At 39.9% G+C, this 19926-nt stretch overlaps 1 protein-coding gene across 18 annotated transcripts in view; it reads right to left on the bottom strand.

Moving 5' to 3' along the window:
- Positions 1 to 730: 730 nt before the first annotated feature.
- ANK2 (ankyrin 2) overlaps positions 731 to 19926 on the bottom strand; it is a 235435-nt gene continuing 216239 nt past the window's right edge. For 13 of the 18 annotated variants that reach the window (XM_047718254.1, XM_047718257.1, XM_047718256.1 and 10 more), the window contains 9 exons: positions 18377 to 18508; positions 17260 to 17403; positions 14676 to 14961; positions 12732 to 13020; positions 9750 to 9833; positions 9483 to 9647; positions 8280 to 8462; positions 6810 to 6901; positions 731 to 2998 (listed from right to left, as the gene is read on the bottom strand). In XM_047718254.1, coding sequence (XP_047574210.1) covers positions 2815 to 2998; positions 6810 to 6901; positions 8280 to 8462; positions 9483 to 9647; positions 9750 to 9833; positions 12732 to 13020; positions 14676 to 14961; positions 17260 to 17403; positions 18377 to 18508 — 1559 coding nt within the window. In that variant the 3' untranslated portion in view covers positions 731 to 2814. Of the gene's footprint in view, positions 2999 to 6809; positions 6902 to 8279; positions 8463 to 9482; positions 9648 to 9749; positions 9834 to 10343; positions 10437 to 12731; positions 13021 to 14675; positions 14962 to 17259; positions 17404 to 18376; positions 18509 to 19926 lie in introns of all 18 variants that reach the window. The other 5 variants (XM_047718252.1, XM_047718253.1, XM_047718258.1 and 2 more) reach the window with 1 other exon arrangement.

Below are 19926 nucleotides of genomic sequence, written 5' to 3'. Positions count from 1 at the left end.
ACCTCTTTATACCTAATTCGAGTCATTTATGAGATGTGCATAATCTTCCCTCAGTCTGGAGGGTTTGCCCCACCTTATATTTTAAATATGTAAAATCTCTTTGATTTCCTAACCGTGCCTTTTTGTACTGTTTTTACAGTAAAAAAATATTACAGCAGCTCTAAAGGGATTTTTCAAAAAACAAAAAACCGAAACCTCTCCAAATAACAACTGATTTCAGTTTTGTGTATTTCTGCCCTTTTGTTACTTATACTGATGTATCCATTTAATGTTTAATTCTCAGACTATGAGATACCTAACACTGCCACCCACCCCAGCGAAATGCTGTTCTCAAAGGAGGGTGTTTCCGGCATACCACTGCCTTCTAAATGAGAACTGAAAAGGGATACTCCTGCCCCGTGGGCCTTGCTGCCTTAGGAATCCCTGGTTACTCTCTCCTCATTTCCTCCCAGCCCCCAAGTCCCTGTTTTTTATTTACTAACGATTCCAAAACTAAATATAAATCTTCTCCTTTTGCATAACAAAAACCTTTTATGAGGGCAAAGACAAACTCTGTTCATCTCAGTGTTTAATACGGTGTTGGGGCGTATAGCATATTCATCACCAAATAAAAACTACAAGGAAAGGAGGGATTTGTGTCCTTTTTGGCTTCAAATCTATGTCATTGCTTTAGTAATCCTATCTCCTAAAATCACAGATTAAGTGGTAAGCGAGAAGAAATCACTGTTGCCACATGTAACACTTGTACATTTTATTTAATTAAATCAGCCATTGTACACATTGCAGCTATGTATTGTTAGTGTTGTATTTTTTTTTCCATTAACTAATACATGCCCTCATAGATATATTCAATTAGTGTTATCACCATGGGAACAAGATGCTGATTCATCAACTGAAAATTCACTTCTTCTCACAGTATTCAAGTTTTTTGATTACACAGCAAAAATCAAAAATCAAACAAAGGTGTATAACCATTATGTTGTTACACAGACGTCATCTGCACTGCAAAGAACACAACAGAAATGCTTTTCTTGAGCTCCAGTGAAGGTTTTGACAAGAGGGCCATGGTGTGTCTCAAAAAGTTTCACCATTGAGCCTCTCTCATTTTGGCTGCCAAAGAAAGCTTTATTTCCTATCCAACTGCCAGAAAGTGCTAGCATTTGAGGCTTTAAGAGATTTGGCTTGTGGGAAACCTCCCTCCCAGGAAATTTTCTCCCTTGGCAACATTACTTGAAATGATGAAGTGCCATTGTTTGTCACATTTGTTTTTGACTTTCGGAGCAATGAGTCATTTTTGCACAACAGGAAAAGACCAGATAGAATTGGAAAATGTTCAATCCCTGGAGGATAGACTCTTTTTTTTTTTAAATTTCATCTTCATTGAATATACTTTTCTTTAACAAATAACTGATTCGAAATGTATACTGTTTATATGAATATATTTGTGAATATATATATATATGTTAAAATGCTACACAGCTTCAACCACTAGAGGAATAAGGAATAGGACATGGAAATCACTCAGATGATTAAATTTCCTTCTCTGAAACAAACAAAGTGCACAAATGCACTTAAGAGTTTCCAAGGGAGTTTGGATTTCAAATAAATAAATCAAAAATTTTAACAAAAACCAAATTTGTAAGGATTTCTCAACCTTGTCTGCAAGCTAAAAAACAGACCCAGCAGAAGAGTGAAAAGTGCTTGCTCAGGGTCAAAAGAATGAAAACCATCAGTGTGATTAGAAGAGGAGTTTTGACTGTGGTTTCGATTTTTAAATGCTACATGCAGGTATTGGAGAAGATATAAACCCAGAGGGGGGAAAGAAAACCACTCCAACACGGTGAAGGAGTTTAACCTTTTGCGTAGGGGGTAAATCTTGTTTCCAATGGATTATCTACAGTGCAGTGGCCAGGAGAAAGTACCACCAATAAGACAGCGTGGTTTGCTAAAGCAGCAATGAAAACTGGAAAACTACAGTAGTTATAGCTTTTAAAATACCCTGCCAATGTGTCCAAAATCTAAAAGACCTGAAGATGCTAGAATGCCACAAGATGTGGTGGCTAGCCGCTGAATACCTCACTGTTTCTTTCCTTTTGCCTTCTGCTCCCCTTCTCCCCTCCCTCATGTGGCCGTTGGGGAATCATAAACCAAGGCTGGCCAGCACCAGCAGTAAGTGCTTAGTTAGGATAGTCCTTGAGGTTATTAACCATCTTTTACTAGGAGCAACGGCTACTCTGGAAGTTCTAAGGACGTGGTAGGTCTGAAGGGCTGCTTTTGCAGTCAAACTGTATTATCACTCGATTGTGTTAGCAATATGGTAATTAACCATTGTTCAGCAATTTCTAGAGGCCTTTTATTCCATGATGCCCAGTGTAGTTATGATAGGCAGTGGTTTTAATTTTAATATGTTGTTCATCTGAGCATTTGAGCTATATACATGGTACAAGGATATCCCTTGGAAGGACTCGCGGACATCATCACTTGAAGAGGTCTGTAGGTGAAGTTCTTCTGATCAATGGATTTTCGTGGAGCTTGTGTAGGAGCAAAGAACGATGGAGGTGGCCAGTTCCCAGTTTAGCACAGACACAACAAAGTAGTGGATACAGCATCCAGACTGAAGGATGCTATCTTTGGTCACAAATCAGCTTACAGTTAAAGAGGACGGGGAAAAACTGAAACAGAATGCGGTGTGTATTTGCTAAAAGTGGAAGTGTCAGGGTATCCCATTAGGCTGGGGAGGTCACTCTGCTAATGAAACGGGAAGTTGCATATTGAGTGAATGCGTGGTTTCTGGTGTGAGGACTGGGCAGCCCCTCATTTGGCCTCTTGCTTCAAGTCCTCCTTGCAGAAATGCCGAAGGAGTTGCTGGAGGTCGCGCTGGAGGTCATCTTGGTCTAGTGCTTCTGGTACATCCTCCAGGTGCTCCAAGTAAATGCGTTTTCCATGCTGGTCCTTCACCACAGCCCTCTTCTGTGTGCTGGCTTTACTCATTGTTGTCCTGGAGGAAAGCAGACAAGAGAGAATTATGCTTTCTTCACTGAAACACAGCCACCATCTTTGGAATGGGGGTAACCATGACATGAAAGCACTTTACTGTCCTACCTATGGATACTTCCACACTAGCCATCTTTCCACATCTTTCTTTTAAATGTGGCTTCTCCTGTCTGACATGAGTCATGAAATGTTCTAAAGTCTTTTGGAATAAAGAAGGTTTTTTAAAACCTTAAGAACTATTTCAAGTAACTAAAACCATGCTTTAATAGGATTCTCTCCAAGAGTAACTGTATAATCATTCTTGTTTTGCTAAGGTGCCCTGATTTGGGTGGCGTAGTTGGTTGGGCATCAAACTCTCCATTTTGGCTCAGGTTGTGACCTTGGAGTTGTGGGACTGAGCCCCGCATTGGGCTCCGCACTCAGGAGGGATCTCTTTGAGAATTTCTCTCCTTCCTTCTGCCTCTTCCACTCATGCTCTCTCTTTCTAAAATAAACAAATAAATCTTAAAAAAAGAAAGAAAGAAAGAGCTCGACTCCTCCTGAAACAGGGATTCCATATGTACTTTTTGACAGGCTGAGAAAAATACTTTTTGATTTCTTAAAACATCTTAGCAGGGGGAGCCTGGGTGGCTTGGTGGGTTAAGGCCTCTGCCTGTGGCTCAGGTCATGATCCTAGGGTCCTGGGATCGAGCCCCACATCGGACTCTCTGCTTGGCGGGAAGCGTGCTTCCTCCTCTCTCCCTCTGCCTGCCTGTCTGCCTGTTTGAGATCTCTGTCTGTCAAATAAATAAAATCTTTAAAAACAAAACAAAACAAAAACCAACAACAACAAAAAAAATCTTAGCTGCCAGCTTAATCTTTAGAGTTGCATCCTGTTCTAGGAAAACTTTTCCATGAGCTATAGATCTTTAAAAACTGGAATCTTATTCTGTCAACCTAGAGGAAGGTGACTGCCAATGAAAGATGAGGGTCTGCCCAGGTGTCAAAACTTCATCTGGAGATGGTGGGGAAGACAGAGGAAAGAGAAACAACACCGAGAGAGACAAATTCTTTCTCCATCTGCTCAGATCTCCATGGACTCTGCCCATTTTTGGTCTTCTATGCCATTGAAGAGTTTGCTGCTTTCTTGGCTCCCTCCTGACTAGTGATGCCTTGACAAAAGGGGCTCTGATGTACTGTGATATTTTGTACTACCATTTTCCTGCATCCCTACTTGAAAATGATTATGCTGTAATCTGTACACCCTCTCTTCTTCTCACTACTTCTAAATATAATTATTCATTCTGTTACTATGTGGTGAACATTTTTATGTGCCAGGCACTATTATTAAAATGAATAAGGATAATGAGTCTCAGAGATTTTAAGCAATGCTCCAAATACAAAATAACATAGTTAGTATGAAGCAGGGCCAAGACTCAAAGGTTCCAGAGCCTGAATCTGTAACCATGATGTTACGCATCTTCACTGAAAACCATGGAAGAAATGACCAGTGTTTGTGACTTTACCCAGCATTTTTCTTACTGATTCCTAGTGTTAAGGAGCTGGAAGTTCTGCCCTTACCATTATTCTACCTTTTAACACTGCCATGCATTGAAGATCATCCTCATTTTTTTTTTTTTAAAACTTCTATTAGCCAAAATACTTTCAACCTTCTTTTGAGCATCTTTGTTTCCTTCTTCCTTCTTCTCGCATGTCTCTTCTTCTTTCCCTTCCTTCAAACTTCTCTCCTTTCCTTCGACACCACACAAGTTATTTTGTTTTGTTTTGCTTTAAAGATTTTATTTATTTATTTGACAGACAGAGATCACAAGTAGGCAGAGAGGCAGGCAGAGAGAGAGGAAGGGAAGCAGGCTCCCCACCGAGCAGAGAGCCCGATGCGGGGCTCAATTCCAGGACGCTGGGATTGTGACCTGAGCCGAAGGCAGAGGCTTTAACCCACTGAGCCACCCAGGTGCCCCTCACATGAGTTATTTTGTATCTGAAAGCAAACTTAAATTTGTTCCTTTTTAAAAAAATTTATTTATTTTAGAGAAAGAGAGAGCTAGGGTAAAGGCAAAGGGAGAAAGAGTCCTCCAGCAGACTCCCCAGTGAGCATGGAGCCCAATGCGAAGCTTGATCCCAGGACCCTGACATCATGATCTGAGTCAAACACTTAACCGACTGAGCCACCCAGGCACACCAAATTTGTTCCTCTTGGTAACAAGATCAAATTTGGTTCCAGTGGTTGAAATTAGATTTCTAACTATTCAGCCCTCATAATTTTCATCTCCCAAAAGGCAAATATCCGATTATTTCTGCCAAGAGCTAAAGAAGCCTTCATTGTATTGGTGGTGGTGGTTGGCGGGTGGGGGCGGGTAGGGGGGTGGGGGAGTGATAAGTTCCTGTCATAGGCAAACTCTGGTATTTTGTGCAGATATGTGTAGATGAATGTGTTTGTGAGTACGCATATGCATATAACTCAAGCAGTGGAATGAATCTACTCATGTATATGGGGGGAGCAGTGGGTATGATAAAAAGTCTTCAGCAACATACAGGATAAACGTGTTATACATGACAAATACAGTTCTGGAACTAAATAGCTATAGAATTTAATTGAGTTGTCTGTATCCCTGGCTTCAAATTCACCAGCTGTAACTGAGATGACTGAGAACTTTGGATTAACTGGTCCCTAAATGTAGTCCAATTTAAAGAGCTCATGATGCTGGGGTGTGCACATGGTTTATGTGGTTTTGTCTGAATAACTGAATAACAGACTTAAAAGTTCAGAGTACAAAAAGCACTTTATCCTTAATTTACATAGCATTTTTAAAGTTCTCTGAGCAATTACACTCTTCAATTCTTAGCTGCTGCTGCTGTTCACATGGGACTGGAGGGCGGAATTGTGACAGAACCTTTAATTCACTGTTCCTAATTATTATGTTCTACGGGCTAAAAATAGCTTTGTAGAGTACTATAAATGATAATCTTTTTCTTCTTTACAATGAAGTGGAAAGCACAATAGTAACTTGAGTTTCCATTGTGTCTTTTCACTGCGAAGCTGAGAGCACATCATTAGCATGGTGCTGCTAGAGGACCTGAGAGAAGGGCCAGGAGATGAGGCAAGAGGCAAGGGTGCTCGAGTTCATACATCAAATAGGTGATAGGGACAGGCTGACCAGGGAGTTTCACAGCTGGCCCCCTTTCTTAGGCACAAAAGTGAGGTGCTGACTGCTTTTATGGCACTTTCTAAACTTAGTAGAGTTCCTGGTTTCAGCATTGCTAGGTACATTCAGGTTTGGGGATATCAAACTCATGCTCATGTTATTTGCCACTCACATGCGGGATCATGAAATAGCTTATAGCTTTTGGAAGGAGGTAAAAAAAAAAAAATTTTTTTTTTTTTTTTTTTAGAAACCCAAAGCATGTACCATGCAGTTATGATTTGCTAAGACTGAACTGAAAGTAGCTGGTCACAAGATTAATTTGCGAGTAGCTGATTAGATTCCTCCTCATATGAGCTCCAAGTCTATCAACATGATAGAGGATCCCAGCCAGGCGGCCTCAGCGAAATGGACGCCTTGCTAAAACCCAGGGAGTGACTGTGTCAACTGGTGTCTCGTTCTCCTCAAGCCTTGCTATTACTTTCAAAGCATCCAGAGGACGCTACAGGCATGACAACTGACAGATCTACCACTTGACAAAAGTGTACAATGCAGAGAGAGTTGGAAGTTCCCAAAGGATGTTAGGGTATATGTAGGGGCTGTTTTTATTTTCTTAAAATTGGGGAAAAACTCCAGGTGTTAGTTGGCAAAGCATAACCCCATGTTACCCCAAACCTTTTAATGACTGATCCATCCTCTTTCAGGATTTCATCCTCTACTAAACTGGGAAAGTGCACTTTCATGTGGCTACCTGTGTAAGTCAAAGCCTGAAGAAAAAAGAAGACAGGACAAAACCCATCGTAAACCATAGACTTAAAAAGAATCTATTCCGGTGCTTAATTGATAATGAGTATAAAAAGCTATACTTGAAAGGGTAAATAAAAACAATCTCGGGATCAAATAAAAGAATTGAGTTTTATCTAAATTCCTCCCATTTGTGAGGGACATGTACTACGATGCTTCATAGATGCTGGTAAATAACGTCTGTACTGACCGACTTCTGATTTGCTCCTCACCTCACCCCTTCTTTTCCCAGTGGAGACTCTACCGATAAATATAATGATTAGAGGCAAAACAAGCAACAAAGGAATAAGACCCAAAGTGTACAACTCACACAATTCATCTTCTGATTATCCAAGGTCAAGATACTTTCCTTAAAAGTATTTAAATAAGGTATGCCTTTCATACCTCAACGCATTCATATGTAATCTCAGCGCATATTGTGGGTAAAGAAGAGGACACACGTGTAACATTCAACTTCAAAAGGGCTCAATAGCAAAAAGTGTTTTGTAGATATTTGCATAGGTCCACAATCCCTTAGTCAAACCCTTGGGGCCAGATGTGTTTCAGAACCCAGAATTTTTTCTTTTTGGATTTTAGAAAGGTAATATGATACATACACTGTATGTTCCAATACCACAGAAGGGGCTGAGGCAGTATCCTGTAATCAAACTCACACGTGTATCAACAGCAAACCATATGAATATTCACTCTAGGGAGGACTAAAACTCCTTCCAAGTCCTAATAGCTCTGTATCAGTTCATATTAAATTCTGCTACCAAATTAACTTGCTATTAAGCTACAAAATTTGTTTCAGTTTTCAGAATTTTTGAATTTTTGAATCCTAGTAAGGGTCTGTTGGTCACCGTGGACCCATTTCCTAGTTCCTGAAAATCAGAACTTAAATAATCATAAATATTTTATTTCTAGGTTTAAAATAAAACTGAATCTTCTTTAATGTCAATCTTCAGAAATATTTGAGAATAGTAGTTAGTAAAGATAATTTGCAACCTATTTATTTCTTTTTCTTACTAACTGGGAAGTTACTTCTGGGACTTCCTAGCAAGATGTACAATCATGACCTAATTCCAGAGATTCTGATTCTGATTCAGCTGAAGCGAATTCTGGTCATCTAGATTTTTTAAAGTATTTAAGAAGACACTGATGAACACCACAAGTTGTGGAAACATTACCTCCCTGTACAAGTTATTCACATAGGAATTCTACTCTCTTGAATTTTTCAGCACCTTTCCATGAATACACATATGGAATGACATGATGATAACCATTTTCTTTTTAAACACAAAGCAAACATAAAATATACATACACCACACAAAAACATGAAAGTGATAATGCTTCTATACCTCTTCAAAGTCATCTTTGGCTGAAGGAAGATCGGTGGCTAAACTAGAATCACCCAGATGTTTCTCCATCCTCTCTCCATGTACCATAGTTGTTTTAACAACTTTGCTGACTCTACGGCCTTCCACTGGTTCAGCCTGAAATTGTGAGGTACTGGACAAAATGCTGGACTCAGACAAAGTTACCTAATGAATGAAGGACACACGATACATGGTTTCTGACTGCCACAATGTCATAGTGATGAATTCTTTCATATAAAAAAAAAACAAATAAAAAACCCCACAACCCTACAATGATATATACTGGTCTTCCAGAAAACAGTATTTTGGAAAAGAGAAGCAGTTACAAAAAGAAAGAAAAAGCCTGTAATCCACTGGTGATGCTTCTGTGGAAGACTCTACGTACACAGCACCAAACTCATGAGTCACCTGAACGAAAACCCATCAGGAAGTATTGTAAATAAGAAACCAATTGCTCAGTGCAATGCAGATGTAACAGCCTGTTGATAAACTCTCTCCTCCATGTTTAAATGGTTTTGACATTATGAAGATAAAACTAATCCCCATAGGAGAAACTCTCAAAGATATGAGAAACCAAAAAAATAGACTTCTGGAAAAACTTTGTGCCTGATAATAACATTTTGAGGATGTGGATGAATGCAAAACAGTGAGGGTGTCACAAATTATACGTCAAAGAGAGTCAACGCTTCTCAAAGAGAGTAGAATGGAAACTAGAGGTCAGGGAATTTCTGGACCCTGTCTTTAGTGACTCTGAAATGCACAAGTTTAAATATCAAATATTTATCAACAGGGCCCTACAGAGGCTGCCACGCTGTCCATGGGACAAGCGCCACAATGCAATTGTAAGGGACTTTCCGTGACATACTTCTTGCCAGCCAACGGAACTCTGGTCTTTTAAAATTTGACTTTTGGATTTCTATTGTTATGTACACAACCATGAACTGAACAGAAAACAGAAATAAGAAAGACCAAACAGAGATCATGAATACAATGGCTACAAATCTCCTTGATGGTTATTTTAAAATGCCACAAAATCATGAAGAAAAAAATGAATGTACAACTGAAAGTAGGGTGCCATGTAATGGGGAGCAGTGGGGCCAATGTGGGTAAACAATGTCACCCACCTCTTCTGACTCTATTTCACACTTGTCCATAAAATCACATTGGAGAATCAGATGTTCTTACCTCTGACTGTTCGGTGTCACTCTTTAATACAATGCGTTTCATGACTTTGGAATAGCTATCTCCTTCCTCAATGCTGATGGGTCCCTGGTGCGTTCCCTGCATCATAACCTCCTCTTTCTCTGTGCCATCAGAGGACACATACCGCCTAATGACTTTCCTAGTGACCTGAAAGATATTTTATTCATGGATCTTGTTTTTGAGGAACCGTACTGGGGGACTGATAAGTTTTAAGCAGGAGGTTTGAAATCAGTCACATTAGGACAGTACCTTCTTGACCACAGTATGTCCATGCTCATCAATGTATTCTTCTTCTGTGACTGTTTCCGGGGGTATGTCAGGCATATCATCTCCCTAAACGGTTGAGAGAAAAGGGTCACTTCTGTGTTTGGCACTGATTCTGGGAAACTCTTCCCAAGGGCTTATAATGGGAGCCATGTTAGAAAATGAAGGAAGCTACTGAGAAGCACTGCTGAGATGCTGAGTCCTGTCAAGTAGTATGTTTAAAGGAAAGAAAGAAAGAAAGAAAAAAAAGGCGGGTGATAACATGCTTAGGCGAACTGGACCAAAGTTAGGTGTACAACAAACACACAAACAAAAACGGACAAGCGAGGTGAGGTGGGCAGAACGGAAGAAGCGCTCTCACTCTTGCTGTTTGCTCTCTCGAGGTGGGCTGCCAAAGTCATCACCACTGCATTGTTTTTTTTTTTAACAAACCAAACTTAGGAGAGTTAGGGATCTGCTTTTGAATGGCCATGCACTCCCTGAAGAGCATGCCAAGCCCTCATTGCTCCAGGTCTACCACTCTCTAAGGGTTATGGGGACAGAAGTGTCCCGGACGTGCAGTAACATAACAGCTATTACCTGAATAATCACTCGTCGGCGGACAACCCTGGTAGTTACCATCGCCTCCTCATCTGAGCTGGCCTCCAGCTCACCTAATTCCTCTGTTAGCTCCTGGTGGAAGCATGGAAGCATGGTTTTGTTTAACACGCTAAGGAATGTCTTCACTACTGGTTTCTGCTTTAGTTCACACTTGTTTTCTGAAAGTCTCATTCCTGGAGGCTTTGGTGGAAAAGCCAGCAGGGCAAACAGGTATGTATAAGAAAATAGATTTTTTGTTCAATGAATGAAAAAAAAAATTATGGAATTCTGAAAGCTGTCTGAGTGCCCACCTGTCAAAATCTGTCAGAAGAAATGTGCAGCTTGTCCACATCACTGCTTGGACTTAAACTCCTGATAAAACCGCCAGATGTAAACACAGAACTCAAGCAACACAAAAAAACATTTATAAGCCACTGACACTTGGGCTTTAGGCTTGGAATGATTAACCCACAGGTATAGAAATAACTTAAGCTTGTAGCAGAACTTTCTGCAAAAAGCCACAATTTCCTAGTAGCTGTTATCTAGCCAGTGGAGCATCTCCCTGCTAAGGCAGCCTATGAATACTAGACTCATTTTGCAGAGAAGTTAAGACGGACTGGCCAGTCTGATGTTATGGGTCTGGCCCAGAGTCAGAGATGGAGCTGAAGACATAATTTTAGATTAGAACACGTATCTCGGGAGCAGTCTATCAAATCGCTCTTTCCTAATAGGATGATTTTGTTTGTTTTTTTTTTTAACGAAGACTCAATGAAATTTTTTCGATGTATTTTTAAATACCTGATGTAGTTCTACATGCTTTTCTGCGAAAGGAAGATATGTAAAATTTTAAGCAAATTATACTTTAAAAACATTCAGGAATCTGCCGCCTAGAAATATGATCAGCACGAAAAGTGACTGAAATTGGATCCTCAAGATAAGGTCATGAGAAGTTAAGAGTCAAAATAGGAAGCATCACAGAGGTAACTGGACCATTTATTCATTAAGAATAAATGGAACAGACCTGTGTAAAGGGGAATACAGAAGGACTTGTCAAAATTTATTTATGTGCATTGAAAAAAATAAATGAATTATGCAGATAATTGTTTGAAATCTATACTTCATTTAGCCACTGGATTCTTAGGCTAAATTTCATTAACTTCTAAGTCCAGATAGCATCTTTGAAACACTTTTACTAGAATTCATTTAAGCCAAGAACTTGGGAGATGAATAATTCTGTGCAAAAGTAAACTTAAAATAAAATTCCATTCATGGGATGAATTTATTATTTAAGGTAACTGCCAAAATTGGGACATAGTTCTCATTTGCCTGAACCTCTCCTAATTAGTCATGATTTTAGACAAATCCTGCTAGCAGATGTCATCCTCATAGGGAACCAAAATAAATGTAGGCCTTAAGCCCGCAGATAAGTTGTTATCACTTGTTTCCCCAAAAAGTTTCAGTTCTTTTATATAACTCATTCTTTACTACCGAGACATATATTAATGCTTTAAAAACACTTTGAGGTAGAAAATGTTTTTGAATTCCGAAAGGAAAAATATATAATTTAATTTATATTAAATTACGTTTAATGCAAACAGATTCTGGGTCCTCCTTCCCTCCCTGAGAGTCATTTTGATTCAGGAGCTCTGAGGAGGGCTCAAACCCCCGCCGTTAATGCTGAGGGATATGAACAGTTTAGAACGCATTTTGAGAAGAAATGGTTTAAATGAATTTCTTAAGACGGTCTCCACCCTTCTTCACAATATCAAAACTCACGTAAGGACAAAGGAAACAGTGTGATGTCAACTCTTGCCCGTCAGGGATTCCGACTTTCTGAATCAGCAGTAAGTTTACGTACCACGTCCCTTTTCAAAGTCCTTCTTAAAACAGACATAAGGAGATCTATTTTGGAAATAATCTTTCCTTTAACGAGAAAAACTTGTTTCAGGAGGTAAACCCCACGGGACAGTCACAGTCTGCCTGCTCATCGTTTGATGGCACAGGCAGATCTAACCAGAGTCTGGCTCCCACAAGTTGCCGTGGCTGGCATCTACCTGAGGCCCTGTGAATCCCTCCCACTACTCTGCACCCCTGTGGTTATCAATTTTGAAAAGCTCTATCAGGCATCTTGTTTCATCACAGTGTTCATTTTCCTTAGCAAAAGGTTTTTCAGTTGTAGAATTACGGCTCGTGGTCAAATAGCTAGAATTGGAATGTGTATCATTTTTTTTCTAGATTCTCTGGTCCCAGGTTTTAAAAGGGATTGAGGAGTTCACATGACCCAGGTTAATTTTTTTCAGGGAAAAAAATAAGCCAGCAGAGAAATGGAAACTGGGGAAGGTTTGTCGCTTTGCTTCCTGTGGGCAAGGAAAACGAGGAGATTCTTACCTTATGGAACGCTTCATCTTCATCGAGCCTTTCAAGATCCTGGGGCTGGTCATTAGCGGACTCCACAATCACCAGGCTGGTTTTCTGAGAATTCTCCTCCCCATGTTCTGGGGCTTCTTCAGGTTCTTGTATGATGGGAGAGTCTCCCCGCTCACTAGATGTTGGGGTCTGGAGGTATGGCCTCTCCTCCTCAGGAGGGGTCCTAATTTCCTCAGGGGTCTTGCTGGGAGAGCCAGATACAGCCGTGGCCTTTTGAGTCTCTGACACTTCTGTCCCTGGGGTTGTCACACTGAAATGGAAAAGCCAAGCTATACCAGAAGAGTATATACATTCTTCCTACTCCCAAAGCAAGAGAATTAGAAGGAAAATGGAATTTATCTTCATGGTCCATGGAAGTTAAAATAAGTTTTGTAAATGTGGCCAAGAAATGAAATTTGAATAAAAATCATATGTAAGATATCGTATAGAGTTACAGATCATCGATCTAGCATTGACTGGGAAAGATGTATTCTAAAGATAAAAATTATCCCAAAATGTATTACCATTTCCTAATCCCTACAAAGTATATAAATTATAATTTCATCTTTTCTTTGATATCTCAAGGGGATCTTGAAGATTTGAGGAGGTTTATATAAAAAAGTTCTGTAGATAATAAGGCTTTCGAGACAAGAATCAAAGCTTGGGAAAAAAAATTTTAAGAACCAATGTATAAACCCCATGTTAATATCTCTATCATAACTGTAAATAGAGAGTCTTATTATATCTCTGGAAAACTGTATTACTTGATGGAGAGACCTAGTTAAAACTTTTTCTACTGATATAATTTAGAGTTACTCCAAGGCAATCTTTGTAATCTCATTTTCTAAGAAAGAGAATTTTCTGCTTTTTCTGTTTAACTTATTGCAAATTTCTGTCGCTCCACAGATATTAAGTGACCAAAGTGCCTCTCTGATATGCCCTCTTTGCTTCCCACCTTTTTCTTTTTTTTGTCCTCTTTTCTTTCTGCTCTCCCCTAAAATCTAACGGTGGTTGGCAGGTGGTGGCTCAGTGGGAAAAGGGATGATTTTCTTACCCATTTCACCCTCTTCTCAAGTTCCAGTGACCCCAGCACAAAGCTCACTTAATGACAAGAGCAATGCTATGATGCAAGCTCCTGACACACTATTCTCGGATTTCAGGGCTGGGGACGCATTTGCCTTTTGCAAGATCTGTTTTCTTTCTCTAAATAGCAAGTGCCGTTCAAACAACTCTCTTTCTCCTTCGCTTAAAGGCCAGAACTTGAGTTCTGAGCTGCCTGCTCCGTAGTTGTTTCCTTTAGCCAGAAGCTCTCTGGAAAACTTCTCTTTATTCCCACTCCGACCACACCCCACCTTATTTTAATGGCCTTTCATTCTGTGTGAATCACCTGTGCTGTATTTCCAATTCTACTCTTAGCCACCCTACCACCTCGGAGAAACACACCGAGGGCTGTTTCACCTACACTCACTGTTCACGCTCTGAACAAGCTATGGGACAACTGGCACAAACCAGAGCATTTCAGTCCTGTCTGAGGGGCAGGCCTCTTACAAGCAATAAGAATGAGGTCCACATGAAATTGTATAGTTGAAACAATGCTTTCACGGGCACATCCTTGACCTGTGACCCTATGAGATGAATATGGTGCATATTACTCTAATTTAGAGATGTGAAAACAGAAACCAAAAGGGCTTTGGGACTTGCGCAAGGTCACAGAACTGGAAGTTGGTGCAAGCAGGCCTCCCACACAATTCTGTCACAATTCTGTCTCAGATTGTTTGCTCTTTGTCTGTAGTTCTGGCCCTTGTTATCGGTGGCGTTCTTTGCAAACTATCTGAAAATAATTCACAGCAGTATATGCCTGGCACTCCTGTCACACTGGCTTGTTCCTTGGAATTACATATGACAGGCTTTTCTTTTGAAACTCACAAGTACTCCTGCTGACACTCGAGAGAGGACTCTTCAGGCTGGTCTTGCATTTTCCCTGAGAAATCCTGTTGGGCTTGCTCCTTGTGAGTCTGGGGCAAGAGATCTGTTGCTGAGCTGTCCCCCTCCACTTTGGGGATGCAATCCTGAAAAGTGGAATAACCGACAGAAATGTCTTCCTCTGAGACAATGGGAGGGTGCTCGCAGGACTCGCTCTCTTTAGAAGCAGCTCGCTCCTCTTTCTGCTTGTGCTGTGTGGTGCATAGGTCCTCCTGAAGGGCTGAGAACCCTGCGGGGCACAACAATTTTAATTCAGTATTTAATCGCAGCTCACTTATATTAAAGAGTAACAATAGGTAATACATTCTAAATACTGATTATGCCTCGGGCACTGTTCTAGGTGCTTTGGAAGTATTGACTTGTATTAACAACGCTCTGGGGTGAGAACCCTTTTCACGCAGCATCTCTCAAGCCAGGCTAAGGAATTTTACTATATCCTGAAAAATTTTTGGCAGAGGTATGACTGACGTGCATCTACTTATCTATTCACTCAACAGATCTATATTGAGTATCAACTACGTAGTAGGTGCTGTTTAGATGTTAGACATATAGCAATGAACAAGTCCTCACTGAACTTTTATTTCTGCAGATATAAATTTATGATATATTTTAGAAGAAAAAGAAACCAGGGTAAAAGGACAGAGCAGATAGGGCTAGTGTTTTAGATAGATTGGTCAGGAAAGAGTCCTGTTAGGAGACGATTTTGAGCAGAGGCCTGAAGTAAGTGAGAGAAACAGGTATTGAGGTATTGATGCTCTGAGAGGAGAAGAGTCCACTAGAGTGGAGGTAACAAAAAGTAGCAGAGCCCCACAGCCTGAGAACACGTAGGGTGCCCAGGGAACTGCAGGGAGCCCAGGTCTCTGGGTTTTATGGAAAAGGAGAGAGATGGAAGATAGGAAAAGCTTTCACTGAACAGTAACACACACCATTACTGAAATCTAGAAAAAGAAGCTACAGAAAGAAACTGAGGAAGAGTAGCCAGTAAAATAGGGGGAATAAAACATGGAGGGAGGGTATCATGGAAAATGAATGAAGAAAATATTTTAAGAAGAGATTAATTTTTTTGTCAAGTATTACTAAGGGGCATATGAGGTGAAGACTGAAAAATTACTCACTGCATTTGGCAATGAGGAAATAATTGGTGAGTTTTATGAGACTGTTTTCTGTTGGGTGGCTATGACAAAAGACTGACTGGCATGGATTCTAGAGACAGCTCTAAAGAGAACTGGAAGACATGAGGCAGAGGAAGTTTGGACTTTAGTTTTGGAGAGATTTTCTATAAAATAAATGGAGAAACAGAACAGGGAGGAATATGGGGTGAAAGGAGTTGCTTTGTTTTGCTTTGAAGATGGGCTCAATTAAGGCATGTTTTAGTGCTGTTGAGCATGGTCTAGTTGTAGAATGTCACAGAGGACAACTATAGCAGTGAGGTCCTTAACTGGATAAAAAGGGATGGGATCCAGAAAAAAAGAAGAGATGATGGTTTTAGCAAAGCAAAGACGTTTTACAGCAGAGAGAAGGCAGAGTACAGGCATTGAGATGCACTTAGGTTGGTAGATTTGTGAAAGAAATGGACATTTCCTTCAGATGATTCTCATTTTTTCTAAGAAATATAAAGCATGGTCATCAGCTTTGAATAAGGAGAAGAGAAATGCTGGAAGCTGGAAAGGAGAGGAAAATTCTTGGTATAAAATAGAGATGAGAGGGAAGAAGAAAGAGAGTGAGCGAGCATGTGAATAAATGAGAATGAGAATGTGAATAAATGAGTACTGACAAGATGGCAGAGCCAATGGCTGGAGGTCCCAGTGGGTCTGAAGAAATGTTGGTGTGGAAGCAAAAGGGGACGTAAATGTAATGCTTCAAGTTAGGACACTGGAGTAGTAAAGTCAGTGGTGATGATATAGTCTTGGTTGTGAGCACCGAAATGGGTAGCTAATGTAGAGTAACAGACACAAGTATCAGAAGCCATCAAGGAAATGGAAATGGACAGGTCATCCATGTTGTTATGAACTGAGTGATTGTATCCCCTTAAAATTCATATGATGAAACCCTAATCCCAATGTGATAATATCTGGAGGTGGTGCCTTTGGCCTGTAATTGGGTCATGAGGGTAGAGCCCTCAGGAACAGGCTTAGTGCCCTTATAAGAAGAGGCCAAAGAGCTAGCTAGGTCTCTTTCCCCCATGTGTGGACATAGCAAGAAGACAGCCATCTGCGACCCAAAGGACAGTCCTCACCAGAACCTGACTATGCTGTCATCCTGATCTCTGACTTCCATTCTCTAGAATGGTGAGAAATAAATTTCTCCCGCTTAGACCACCGAGTTCATGGCATTTTGTTATAGCAGTCCCAACTGATTAGGACAATGGTGAAATAACAAAGAATGAGCAGTATGGGTACCTATAAAATGTGAAAAATGTGTGATCACCAAAGTCCACAGACCGCCCTCTAAAAAAAGGGAAGATGTGGTCCAGTTGCCCAAATTAACCACAGATACAACACCCACCCACACCCACAAACTGTCTGACCTTCACTATGATCCAGTACAATTGTCTGTTCGATTTCTGCATAGCTATGACTGATGCGCTCCTGGAGAGGCTCTGTGCTGGCCTCCATGAGATGAACGATATCCATTCGGTTGATCTTAGTGAGGCATTCAATGAGACTGGTATCTGGGATAGTAGAGAAAACTCATTTATTACTTTTGAGGGGTAAGAACTGTTTTTAAGATCTCTTCCATTTAGTTGTCTTACTAAGATTTTGATATTTGTATAGGAAACAACCAAAGCTTAATTAAAGGTCTTTATAAAAAAATAAGCAAACAGAAAAGATACATGCATAGAAAGGTGGGAAAGCATTAGGCATAAGCTCTAAAATAGAATTGCCAGATATTATATGGGACACACTGTCAAATATGAATTTCAGATAAAACAAATAATTATAAAGTATAAATATATCCCAAATATTGCATGGAGGGTACCGCTACTAAAAAACTATTTGTTGACCCCCTGAAATGTAACTGGGTGTCCTCTAGTTTCATTTGCCAAATCTGGCAATCCTACCTAGGAGAATGGCAAGAGCGGGAAAGGCAAATGTAGACTGGCTATAAATAAGGGAGCTTTCTAGGTGATCTTCAGAGAGACGTTAAAGGAAGTAGCAAATTTAGATTAGCTGAAGAATGAGATGAAGTAATTGTCTTTATCACTTCTCATTTGATTTGATGTGGTCAGAATATTATATGCAAATCATTATAAAGAATATCTACGTGACATCTTTCCCTCAATTAAGTTATTTAAGAGTAAAGGAAGTAGGAACTGAAGGCAATGCACTACCAGTAAAACAATGACAAAGGAACAGTGTCCACTCTCAATATTTAGACAATTTTAGGTCTTTAGTAACATTTCTATTAGCAGCCAGGGTTTCCCCTAAATTGACATAGTTCATGGGAATATAGCGTAAGAACTGTTACACAAGATGCGTATTTTAGAAATGTCATAGCTTGCTCTCATTTGCTTACGGCAGTATTTCAGATTGATGGCATTCGTTATTTTATTGTTTTACTGAATTTAAATGAAAGGGCTTGCTGAGCAAGACTTAGAGCTCAACCTTTCGCCTAATGCTTTTCACATAGAGCTCCCCACCTACCTGTAGCCTGCCTCCCATCCCTTTCCAGCCAGTACTTCAATAGTGCATGGCTCTGGTCTTGCAGGGAGTTAGGGTTCTCAATTCGGATTTGATGAATCTGCTCCTCAGTGAAATCCAGTTCTCTTGCTAATTCTAGAAAAGAAAATATTACTCCATAAATACCAGAACTTCAGCGTCTCCACACCTGGCTCTGTGATTTTGTAAATGATGCGTTCTTTCTATTGCCATAATAGTGTTCGTTTTCTCCCCCTGTGCATTAGAAGTGACTCTCAAGATGACTTTGTTTTTCTGTCCCTAACTGTGGAGGTTCTCCTTAAAACTAGGTATGGAATTCGTCTGGCTTTCTGCTCAGCAGGGAGCCTGCTTCCCTTCCTCTCTCTCTGCCTGTCTCTCTACCTACTTGTGATCTCTCTCTGTCAAATGAATAAATAAAAAATCTTAAAAAAAAAACAACTAGGTATGGAGTTGATCACATTCACAGTGGAAACACTACATTTGAGGCAACGGATGATAAAACGTGCCTAATTCAGGCCCATTTAATTCCAAAATGCAGACTGGACCGTTAATACAGGCTTATACTCTTAACCAAGATAATGGAAAATAAATTACTGAAAACAGAAGTAACAGACTTTCTCACTTTTAATCATCATTAAATAATGTTTTAAGTACTGTAAATCCTATTTCTGAATATTTGGATAAAGACTGGCTGTGGTTATATTACATTGGTTGGATAAACTTTCTTTAATTTGATGTCACTTGAATAAAAGCTCTGGGAAGCATTAATTGACCTAAGGAAAAAGCCACAAAATTTTCCTTTAAAGTCTACCATTAACATAGTAGATGGACACTTATACACTATGGTGTGTATGTGTCTGTGTGCAAATAAGTACTCTTTGGATGGCAATCAGCAAATATCTTTCAGAATTAAAAACATACATACCCTTTATTCAGATATTCAATTCTACTTCTAGTAACATGCCCTATAGAGATTCTCATGAAAATACATCAATGCACTACGATATTTGTCATTAACAGGAAACAACCTAGATGTCCAGCAATAAAGGCCACTGATAAAATTATGACACTATCACACAGTAAAACTAAATAGCATTTCTGAGAATGAGATAGATATTTCTATGCTGATGGAATATTTACAAGGAATATTATTGAGGAAAATTGTGCTTATTTTAAAATACTACACCTAGATGTGGGTACTGCATATTTTTTTTCTGAATACATAAGAAAGTGGAAGCAGTTACTTTTTTTTTTTTTTTTAAGATTTTATTTATTTGACAGAGAGAGAGATCACAAGTAGAGAGAGAGAGGAGGAAGCAGGCTCCCCACCTAGCAGAGAGCCTGATGTGGGACACAATCCCAGGACCTTGAGATCATGACCTGAGCTGAAGGCAGAGGCTTAACCCACTGAGCCACCCAGGCAGCCCAAGCAGTTACTTTTGAGGTATGAAGCTAGAAGACCAGAGGCAGGTATGAAAAACTTCTTTACACTTTCAATTTTCTACCATTCTGTATGGTTGTGGGGTTTGAATTTT

This window comes from Lutra lutra, chromosome 2 (assembly GCF_902655055.1).
Source record: "Lutra lutra chromosome 2, mLutLut1.2, whole genome shotgun sequence".
In the NCBI taxonomy this organism is placed as follows: Eukaryota; Metazoa; Chordata; class Mammalia; order Carnivora; family Mustelidae; genus Lutra; species Lutra lutra.
The sequence above is the reverse complement of the archived record's forward strand: the minus strand, read 5'-3'. Positions and strand labels throughout refer to the sequence as shown.